Here is an 11,795-nt window from a genome sequence, read left to right as displayed (position 1 = left end):
ACCGGTATATGGTGACGTCTCTATATGATTGAAAAATTCTCGAATGGGGCGTAAAACAACATTCAATCAATCAACCAATTTTACCTCAGGTAACCCTATGAATACTAAATTCCGTCATGTGACTTGTAAGGTAGCAAGTTGTGTGCTTACTAGGGCATTGCGTTCGAAAAATTTAGATTGTCAGGCATTGATTTAAAATTTTCTATACTATCATAAACGTGCTCATATTGTTAATTTCGTTTTGAAACCCTTGTAAATAGTGTACTTGTGCCAAACTGAAAAAAAAGAGGGAGATCGGAAAGAGTGATCACGTATTTGTTATACAAGTCATTGTTATTTATCTAGTCTAATTTCAGATCCATTCTTACAATGTTAGCTCCACCTCTCATGCATACCTAAATGTTCAATCAAGGGCAGGTAAGTGTAACTTCTCTATATCTGGAAAGCAATAAGGACATAAAACAGAGTTATTTTATTGCTTCACAGTCTAAAATCATTTTAACATTTACAGTTGGTACCATATTGTCAGGATTCTGTAACAAAAATATAAAGGTGAAATTAAGTTAAGATATAAAAACAACAGAAGACCCCAAATCCCGGCGTTAAATACCCTCATCCTTTACAGATTCCAATTTGAGCCGAGCTCATAGCTCGTAGAGCAGTAGCCAGCTTTTGTCACGATGTTCAACAGGATATGCTGACTCTTCACATCCAAATCAAATTTACTCTAAGGAATAAAGCGCCTACTCTAAACCATTGTCGAGACAATACAAATACTAGATTAAACAAAGTAAAGTATAGAGAGGAATTTTCTAAACAAATAAACATTAATGGTAACGTATTTTCTCCTATGTTCTTCAATTCAAGTATTCGTTTAAAATGTTCGAAAGGTTTTCTTCAGGTCCCCTGCCCATCGCATAGAGATTGTTTACCAAGTTAACACTAATGCCGGGAGTACGTGACCTTATATACACTGTTACCAATCTTAAACGCTGAGGTCTGTTTGACATTGCTACATCAATGTTTTAAATTATTTAATTCTTGGAATGGAATAAGACCACAGAACGATACATTGGGGGTAGGTTCCAACTTCTTTCAGTACCAAATTTTATTCATACACCACTACAAAACCCGTATTTGACTATTCTACAACAAAAAATGGGGGGGGGGGCTTTCAATTAACATTTCAAATAGTAAAAAAAGTCTTTGGAAAAAAGTGGGGGGGGCAGCCCCCCCCCCCCTGGACCCCTGTTGCTACGTGCCTGTATTTGTTTGTAAGGAATTTTATGAAGTTAAGAAATCCAATGTAGGTAAAGTAATTCAAATTCATTTTTTTTTTTAAATCAGTAAAACAAAATTTAAAAAAAAATATGTAAATTTTAATGGAAAAGGAATTTCATAATACATTTTAGGAAAGGAATGTGATACTTTTTTATTGTTTGGTATGGTAATTATACTGAAAAGTAATTTCAAATTAATTCTCCGTATGCTTTTATAAAGGCAATTTCAAAAACAGTTCATCAAACAAGATCAATATAATAGTGTTCAATTTTGATTTTACATATATTGTTAAACTGAAGTTTTGTTAGATTAATACAATTTAAGGTGAAATACATGTAATATATTTTTCTTATTATTAGAAGGTGACTAAATTCATAGTGCCTTTAAACCTCTGCTGTATTGTCACCATGATTACGCTTCAATGTAGCAATGATTTCTAAATTTTCTTTATGTTTTCTGTGCAACAAGGTCTTGAAGATCTATAAGAGGGGTGATCAAAAAGTTCGCGAACTATCTCTATAATTACAAAACCACAATTCAGATCAGAATGAAATTTGACACACATATAGTCATACACACGTTCTATAAATAGCAGGTGATATGTAATGTGTTGCTCCATGTTGTGACGTCACAATGTGAAAATGGCGTCAATATGTAGGTGACTTGTGACAAAAAATTGTTGACATAGTCGTACTCGCTCAACGAAGGGCTGTAAAGTTTAACGTATATCTTGGAAATCCCTTTGCAGTAGGATATAATATTTTGCACAGGGTTTATGAAGACAAAAGACTTGCCAGAAGTTCAATCATTAATTGGATTGATTGTTTAAGGGAAGGAAGGGAGATGGTTAAAAATGATGTTTGTTCTGTTGCCCAGTGAAAGCAAGCTTTGGAAGAGATGTGTCCTTAGTTGAGCAATTTGTTTTGAAAGATCGCCAAGTTACAATTAGAAAAATAGGTGCGTATTTTAACAATAATATAATTATCAAATCCCCTAAATATCATTTACTTTAGACTTAAAACATATCAGATATGATAAAAAGAAGGCGCCCATATTTTATCCACATTGCAAAGAGGACGCTCCCAAGACAGAGGAGTCGGGTTCTGATGGTCACCTTGCTCATTCTGGGAAAGGATATATTTATCCACCCATCGTATTACCGAGATTTCGCCATTTCTGACAAATGGACTGTTTTTGTTAAAAAAAGAAGAAGTAACTTTCATGATAAGAAATATAAGACTCGAAAAATTCTTTTAGCTTCTGTGAACAGAAGCTACGGAGCATGTCACGTGTCCTCCTGGATCACGTGATTCGCGCATGGGCAGAACGGTGGCAGATGTGCATTAAAATTGGAGAGGACTATTTAAAAAAATAACAAGAAAACATTGATGTAACCATCAATTGTCGCCCGGGAAATAAATAAAGTAAACAATGGAAATGAGTTTTGATCATCAAACCGCTTCGATATGTGTGAAAAAGGCATGCGTCTAAATGATGGAGGCGATAGTAGAGAATATTTTGAAAAGTTATAGTCGAATGAAAATCGAACAAAAACGATACCCTTTTAAACTTTATCAATTCCTCAATTAAATGTTGGCTACATAAAATATAATTTGAAACCAGACACATGCATCACCTATTTTCAAAAATGTTTTTCACTTTAAGATTATAAAACGCGAACTGTGAAAAGTACGTTTTTACGTTTTTATGCGATAAGTAAAATTCGATGTTCTAAAAAAAGGGACCTGTCGTTTTTTCGATAGTAAATGATAAGCAACTTTATATATTAAATATGAAAAACATATATATTTTTACAGATTCACTTTATGGAAGTAAATATATTGTGTATCTCGTAATTTATAAAGGGAAAGAACATTCTGATTTACAATCTTTTTAATGTTTAGAAAACCTTTAATTCTGAATAACTTCTCCCACCTCAATCCCCATATACCAACACTTAAACTTACATGTATATGTATAGAGCAGCCCGGTCCTCCGGGCTGCAATGAACACTGAAACCTAATTTTATTTCATTTATTGAAGTAAGTCAAATAGTTCGCGAACTTTCTGATCACCCCTCGTATTTAGCAGTTTCAATTAACCATCGATATCTTTCAAGGAAATGACAGTATTAATCAAAAATAGGCCACAAATTTTGTGTAGCGGTGTTGTATTACCATGACAGCAATATGTTTTTTTTAAATAATACATGTATTGTTATACAAAAAAATAACATAAGGTCAACTATATTGATTGTTTCTCTACCGTTAGCGATTAAGGTTGATCACGAATCCCACTGAGCGTTATTAAGCATATAAAATGTACGAGGGCTGTTCGAAAAGTTACTAGTACTATGACAATACTAATTATGTTATATTATATTCGTGTAATTCAAGATCACCAGATTAATTACCACATGTAAAAATATATTTTGTTGATGTGTGAAGTTTCATTATGTGTTTATATGTAACTCATGTTATTTAAATTTTAAAATTAACACGTTTTGTTGTGTAGGAATTTAGGCTGGACTGAGGATATCGACCTGGAAGGCTCAGTGGTTAGAGCACCTGACTAGTAATGCAGGGGTCCCTGGTTCGAGTCCCGGTCCAGCCATATGCTTTTCATTATATACATGTATGTATTTATGAATTTTCAATGTATGTTAACTCATTCCTCCTTCAGTTCTACAGATGGTGCCGTTGCTTACCTTGTTCAGGCAAAATTATATATTTGTAAATGTAATTAATGTTAAGTCCTGACAAGGTAAACTGGTGTTGTGTCTTTGGGGGAAAATACTATTTAAGGAGGCAGGAATGGAGGAATTAAGGCTGGACTGAGGATATTGGCCTGGGAAGCTTAGTGGTTAGAGCACCTGACTAGTAATGCATGGGTCCCAGGTTCGATTCCCGGTCCCATATGCTTTATATTATATATGTATTTATGAATTTTCAATGTATGTTAATTCATCCCTCCTTTCAATACTAAAGTAACCACGGAGCACACATCAGCATTGTTACGCCAAAATATAAAGTAATAAGTTTATCAAAAGTACTCTCTTTGAAAATTTCATACACAGTCTGCAGTCATATCCACTGATTAGTTTGCTAACAATGTTGCATTAGCATAAGTTTGTAACCACGAAACCCAGCGTTCACAAGAATCTCTTTCCATGACGTTATTAATTCTTTTGATCAGATTTTTACTGATAAACAGTTTTCTCACAGACTGTATATCACCTGATAAAGTATCTCTGTTAATCAACTAGAGTGTTCCAAGGTATGCATATGTCGCCTACTTTATAACATTATTAAAGATGTAAATAAATCTAAGAGATTGATTGATTGATTGTATATTGTTTTACGTCCCATTCGAGAATTTTTCACTCATAGAGAGACGTCACCATATACCGGTGAAGGGCTTCAAATTTTGACCTTTACTCGGCACTCAGGGCCATTGAGCAGTGAGGGATCTTTATCGTGCCAACGCCTGCCGTGACACGGGGCCTCGGTTTTTAAGGTCTCATCCGAAAGACCCGCAACTTTCACTAAAAAGTGCCGAGCGCATGGCGAAGGAACAGTTGCTACCTATTTTTTATCGACTTAGGTCTGTCGCGGCCGAGATTCGAACTCACGACCTCCCGATCACGGAGCGAGCGCTCTACCGACTGAGCTACCGTGAACGGTAAATCTAAGAGAAGACAGTTATTTATTTGCTGCTGGTATTATAGTTCATATATTTGCCTGCAAAGAAAGAAAAATTGTTAGTCTACAACGATCCATTTTGGTGTTTTTCAGTGTATAAAGAACACGGTTCTCTTAGGGCCTTTTTGGTCCTATAAAATTCTGAAAAATTGAAACTGCTCAGTTTAAATCATTTAAATCCTTGGTTACTGCGTATCTGTCGATAATAACGTCATTTTCTAGGTAGTCAATGTTTCATGAATTGCGTCATTTGTGCCATATCCTGAAAATTTCTTTAAAAAAAAAATAAATAAATAAATAAAATAAAATAAAAGGCCAAACTTTTAAGCTATTTTTCAATATTTCGTAGTGAGCGCAATCTCTGATCTAAAATATGCAATTATTAATGATAGAACTGTTTTTGAAGATTAAAAAACACTGATTTTTTTTTTCTTTTTGGGTCGAGGGGAGCGCTCATAGTTTGATTCTTCACTAATTTGTTTTCTTTAAAATTAAATTTAAGAACACTGCAGTTTCATACATACATATTCATACATATCACAAACTCTGTTTTCCAATACCAAGACTCTCAGAGAAAACTTTTATACAGGAAATAAAAGCACTAAGTCAGCACTTCATATTGATGATTGAAAAGGGATATAGATTGTAAGTTAATAAATTGGTATATATCTACAGGGCAGTTTTATGCATAGAGGGTGAACCTTGCTCTTTCAGTTTGTGTGGTAATCGTGGGTGCGTTCGTTTCACTGTTCTGAATATGTCTGCACAAGTTCCGGACAGACGTCCAAACAAATGAATAAGAACAGGAAGTCGATTAAAGAGTATGGCGACCATGAAATGGATGTGTTTACCGCTTGTGCAAGAGTTTCTCGACGATGACGATAACAGTGACGAAGATGATGTAATTGCAACTGCGATGATGGTGCATGTTATACAAACGTTAGTAAAAGCATTTTTGATATGATTGTGTAAACAATTGCCTTTGAAATGAGAAGATCAACTGTCTTCCAACTGTACAAAAGGCCTCATTTGGAATTAATTATTTAAACACTGAATTCTGAGTACATGGAAGTCAAAATTTGGTGCAATATATTTGAAATGCAAATACTGCCTTTCCACCTTTTTTTAAAATTTGACTTGACACCCCCCCCCCCCCCCCAAATACAACTAGGGTTAGGATTTTTCGAGAAAATTGGACAAGTTTTCCATGTGCTTTTTTTGGCAAGTCAAAAAGTTTTGTTGTCGAAATTTCTTCTTTGGGTGTTTATCGAGATTATATCTCCCCCCCCACCCCCACCCCCCAAAAAAATCTGGATGCGTTCGTGATTTAATGCTGAATTCAAATGCTTAATTATTTTAATGTTAACTAGTATAAAAATCTATAGTATCTGCGCTTTTTTGAACTGAATTTCTAGGGAGACAATACTTTTATTTATAATTAAGAAAGTAACGAGCTCAGAAATATTTGTTTCAATATACACTGTAGTACAGATGAAAAAAATGTAGCTTTATTCTTTTTTTATTGAACATGAAACAGAGGGTATTTTGCTTTATTTTGAATTTTCTTTAATTTTTTTTAGTTACACCAGAGAACCAAAAAGTAGAATTAAAAACTATTGCGAGGATGTGGTCTCAAAGTACTCAGATACCGACTTCAAGAGGATTTTTATACTATCTCGTCCTACTTTCGACACAGTTAAAGGCTATTTGCAGAATTGTCATGAACTCGATGTGGAGGGACACGGAGGCAGAGAACCAATATCAGTCGAAAAGCAACTATACGTCACATTGTGGTACCTAGGTGGATCGGACAGTATCGTAAAAATAGCAGACCGATTCGGAATATCTGAATCCTCAGTTACTGTGTGTAGAAATCGGATTATTGACACTATTTTGAACAATTTCAAATCAAAGTTTATCATCTGGCCGCAAGCTGAAATGCTTGAACAAACCATTGACAAGTTTCATCAACGAAATGGATTCCTAGGAATTATTGGGGCTCTTGACGGCACTCATATTGCTATAGAAGCCCCAACTGAAAATCCTCAGTCTTACATTAATAGGAAAGGCTATTATTCCTTACAGCTACAAGCAGTCTGCGACTCTGATATGAAGTTTTTGAATTGTTACTGTGGATTTGCAGGGAGTTGTCACGATACCCGCGTCTTGAGGAATTCCGATTTGTGGAAGTCTGGCTTAGAGGTCTGTAACGGAAACCACATTATTGCAGACGGAGCTTACCCCGTGCGACGATGGCTTATGACGCCTTATCGTGACAATGGACATTTGTCGCAAGAACAGAAACATTTTAACCACCTGCTTTCTGTCAACAGGGTAGTCATTGAGAGAGCATTTGGACTTTTAAAAGGCAGGTTTCGACGTTTATATCATCTCGATGTACTAAGTATTCCAACAGCAGTTAAAATTATCATGTGCACTTGTGTTCTGCAAAATATTTGTCTTCTTCAAAGTGAGGATATTGAGGACTATATGGAACCACTGGAAGTTGATCAACCGCCAATGCCTCAACTGGCTGTTCAGGAAAATGAGACGGAGGGCATTATTAAACGCAACATTCTTTGCAGAAGACTCAGTGGACATTAGACATTATGCACAAAAAATATTGTTTAACTTGCTTGAACCAATGGTACGCACATGTAATATGCTGCTTATCCTCTTTAAGTTGAAATACAATTAAAAGAAATAAAAATCTTAAAACGTTTTATCAAGTTTATGACAATGAACAATGAAGAAAGACATGGTTACTTACCACTCAATAAATTTTAAAAAATGCATTTACGAGAATGAAATAAAGACAATCATTTTTTTTTCAATATAACACCCATCATATAATCCAACATTCGAGGGCTTTGGACATACAAATATTCTATAAATCCTTAAAACTAGTACATGTAATAAAATTTAACATGAACTTATACAGTACCCTCCATCCTGGAGCATAAAAAACAACGTATATTTTATCTTACTCTCTTAACACTATCTATTACACAATGAAAACAAGTAATGAACTTCAACAAACTTTACATAAAAACTTTGATTCTTTGTTTTATCTCCACTCGGCAGAGTGGACAAATTGTTATTTTCTTCCCACATTCCAAACATGTGACCAAATGACCACAATCACATAAAACACAATCAGGAGCTGCATCCATGCAGATCACACATTCCGAAAAAAGAGTAAAAATAATGAACATTTTAAAATGTTGAAGGTGATTATTGTCTGACATCACCCCCCCCCCCCCAAAAAAAAAAAAATTACAATTAAATAAATTTAGTGAAAACAGAGAATGTTGATATGGGTCTGTCTATCCTGTTTTTTAAACCCATGATCATTTCTAGATTTGCTTCAAATCAAGATCATATCTAAAATTTACCAGACACTATATACTAAATTAAATACTGTTTCTGTTCATATTTTCGCATTACCAATGTCGTTTATTATTTCTTTGTGCTTTCTTTCATAACATCGATTAATTCTCGCATCGGGCCCATTTTTTCTCTCTGTAGTTTCTCTCTCCGAATTCTTTCTTCTTTTTGTTCGTCCATATATTCTTTAAAAACCTGCATCATTTCATTTCTCTGTCTTTCTGTCCCCCTTTTTGTGAGTTTTTTCTTCGGTGCAGATGTACTACATGATGATTGTTCACTGGATGTTTCAACGACACTGTGTTCTCTTTCATCTAATTTTCTTTTTTCAGCAGCGGAACTGGATGCGTCAGATGAAAGTGTAAATGTGGGGTGTATTATAGGATCATTACCTAGTATGTAATTCAGCTCATTTTCATTCCTCTCCTTTCTTTCCACTCCCAGATTTCTTATTGTGATCTTTTTTTTTCATTTTTGTAGGCCCTTAACAAAGACTTCCATCTACCAGCTAGTTGTTCAGAATTGAACGAATATCCCTCTTCCCTCATCTGGTTTGTTATTTTTTTTCCCACACAACCTGTTTCTTAATTTTGCCACTCTGGATTTGGTCGTTGTATTTTTTATACAAGTCTATTAGCAGCAAAGTTGCATTTCTTGTCCAAGAATTGCCGTAGTTTTTACCTTTTTCATCTTTGGGTGGTTCTCTGGCATCACACTGCTCTTGGGCGGTGGGCCCTTGGTGATCAACGCGTGCACGAGCGCATGCATGGTTTTGGAAAACGGTCATGCTGTCGAAAAAATCTCCACATTCTTCAAACTGAAAAAATGTTTTACTCTCCATGTTTGTTTTCACTTTTTCGGCTCTCTCTATAAATAAAATTAGAGATTTTTGTTATTATCCTATTTATTGATTTCATGGATTATTACTAAAATAAAATTAATACTGATCAGCAGATACGCAAGTTTCTCCTCTGACATAACTAAAAAAAATCCACTTTGGGGCTATTTTAGTTGAGTATACATATACTTTTAATTATCCTCATTTTCAACATTTAAATAGACAGCTGATAAACATTTTTAAACGTTATTTTCTAAACCAGTTCAATATTGGCTAAAGTTGCGCACTTTCCCCTTAGTTAAACGGACAACTTTTAAAGGAATTCCATTCTCTATATGTTAAATGCAAACAATTAAATACTTTAAAACATCATATTTTATTTCCAATTGCTTTTCTGTATGTATGTGTGTGGTGGTGGTGGTGGTGGGGGGGGGGGGGGGGGGTGTCACACAACGCGCTTTTGGATTATTACATTCTGCACGTGGTTCTACAATAAGACTTTTTTTTTGTCTTTTTGCTCTAATTAATCAAATATAAATAACTAATATAGTGACAAGCAAAAATTACCGTCATTGGACCTATCGGCATTATTTGTCAGGAAGCATTGGTGTCTCTGGTATCTGGCTTCCGTTGCAAAATAAATCCCGCAGCTGCAGTGATACCATGAATCCGCCATGTTAGTGACGTCACTGTTCTCTCTACACCAACTATTTCGCGGGTACAAAGAGAACATGTTCCGGACAGTGTTCATTTTCATTTTTTTGCTGTTCTGTCTGTTCAGAGTGTTCTGAACAGTGAAACGAACGCACCCCGTATAACGTACATTTTCAAGGTACAGTGCCATGAGCTCATGAACGTGTGATATAAATGCTAATTATCAAAACCAAGCCTCTCAAAATTCAAAAGACCGTAAATCAGAATGAACCGTCCGGAGTATTTTTTTGCAAAGTGTGTGTGTGTGTGTGTGTATATATATATATATATATATATATATATATATATATATATATATATATATATATATATATATATATATATATATATATATATATATATATATATATGACAGTGCTCGTGCTAAATAGAAAAGACGTACATCTTAATTATATGTCAAAAATGTGTTGTATATCGGCACTATGAATTATTTTGAAAAGTAGAACAAAGGTCAAGTTCAAGATACATAAGGTCGGTAACCTTGGTATTTTACAGAAAGCATAGAAGGCAATTTATGTTTAAAATATCAAATCCATATGTCTTACGGTTCCAGAGATATTAGGTGTGACAGACGGACAGTAGCTGGTCTTACCAGAGATACGCTGTGAGGTTAATAGTGCGTATTTTCCAGTATTCTGGGGTTATTTCTGTATTGTGAACATGGGGTTAACCCCTCAATAACAGGGTTTATTTATGCTTGATATGACTGTGCGAAGTTAAAAAACTAATTAATACAGACTTAACCCCATAAGGATTTTCAGACATGCATGTTATGGACTTGTCTATAGTAGGTATGGACGTGAGGAATCCCATATTGAAAATCAACCTAACTATAAAAATATAAACATAAAACTGCAGTCAAAGAATATACAGAAAAGCAAAACCCATATAGACTTTACCACCGAAAGTAACCCTATACTGTTAGATTTTGCACAATGTATCTCGTACAGACACACCGACGGACAGCTAGACAGACGAACACCGGACACTTTTTGATCAGAAAAGCTCACTTGAGCTCGTCTTTGGCTCAGGTGAGCTTAAAAATAAACATGTATAATAGGGACGGATTTTTTTTTCATAAAGCCATCGGCTTTCCAACAGTATGTAGTTCGTTTTTCACATTCATTTCTACCTAATATTGCCTGAATAAAATATTTATTCCAAACAGTCAATAATTATTATTTAATTTTACAAACAAGCTACTTTTCATTTGCATACTATATATTTAAGTATAGAAAATGAGCACAAAAATATTTGAATATATATGCATCCTTGCTGCTAATGATAGAAAATGTAAACAATATCTTATTTTGAAAGCTATCTAAAAGCATGCTATACAGTTGTTTGGGGAATTTTTCTGAATTTAACAATGAAAACCATTGTAATTGTTTTAACATTAATCAACTATCCTAGTTAATCGATTACGAAAGTTACGAAAATATGCATGTGTTATTAACGAAGCAATTGCAGATTGCAAAAAGTAAAACGTAAAATTGTTCTCAGAATCATGACAAACAGTTATACGTCTAGTGGGATGCTAGGAAGAATTCAGACCGTCTTTGGTTTTCAACAAAAAAAATGAAAACTTGTCAGCTGTTACTCATTATATGTACCATTTGATTGTTAATGACAAGAACTGTTCCGAAATTATTATCGGCTGCAGCAGCGGCCGATCAATTTGTGGTTGTGTCAGAATGCGCTCATGGGGAAATGAGACGTTATTTTTTCTTGCTTCGTTGCAATAATTCCTTATTGATAACAAACATAAAAGTTAAGAATAAAATCCTTTAAAAAATGCTTAAAACTATGTCTAAATATTTTGTTATTATGTTTCCATTTGTTTTTCATTTCTCGTCAGATAATTAATAATTTAA

General features: G+C 34.4%; 1 protein-coding gene across 1 annotated transcript; it reads left to right on the top strand.

Moving 5' to 3' along the window:
• The first annotated feature begins 5,805 nt into the window (after nt 1–5,805).
• Nucleotides 5,806–7,586, top strand: LOC133187631 (putative nuclease HARBI1). The gene is made up of 2 exons (XM_061323049.1): nt 5,806–5,921; nt 6,563–7,586. Exons 1-2 carry the CDS (start codon nt 5,806–5,808, stop codon nt 7,584–7,586), a joined length of 1,140 nt encoding a protein of 379 aa, XP_061179033.1.
• Nucleotides 7,587–11,795: the final 4,209 nt, after the last annotated feature.

This window comes from Saccostrea echinata, unplaced genomic scaffold, assembly GCF_033153115.1.
Source record: "Saccostrea echinata isolate AGI-Se365-2 ecotype Australia unplaced genomic scaffold, CSIRO_AGI_Sech_v1 ptg000015l, whole genome shotgun sequence".
Lineage (NCBI taxonomy): Eukaryota > Metazoa > Mollusca > Bivalvia > Ostreida > Ostreidae > Saccostrea > Saccostrea echinata.
Note: the sequence above shows the minus strand (reverse complement) of the source record. Positions and strands in the feature narration are given on the sequence as shown.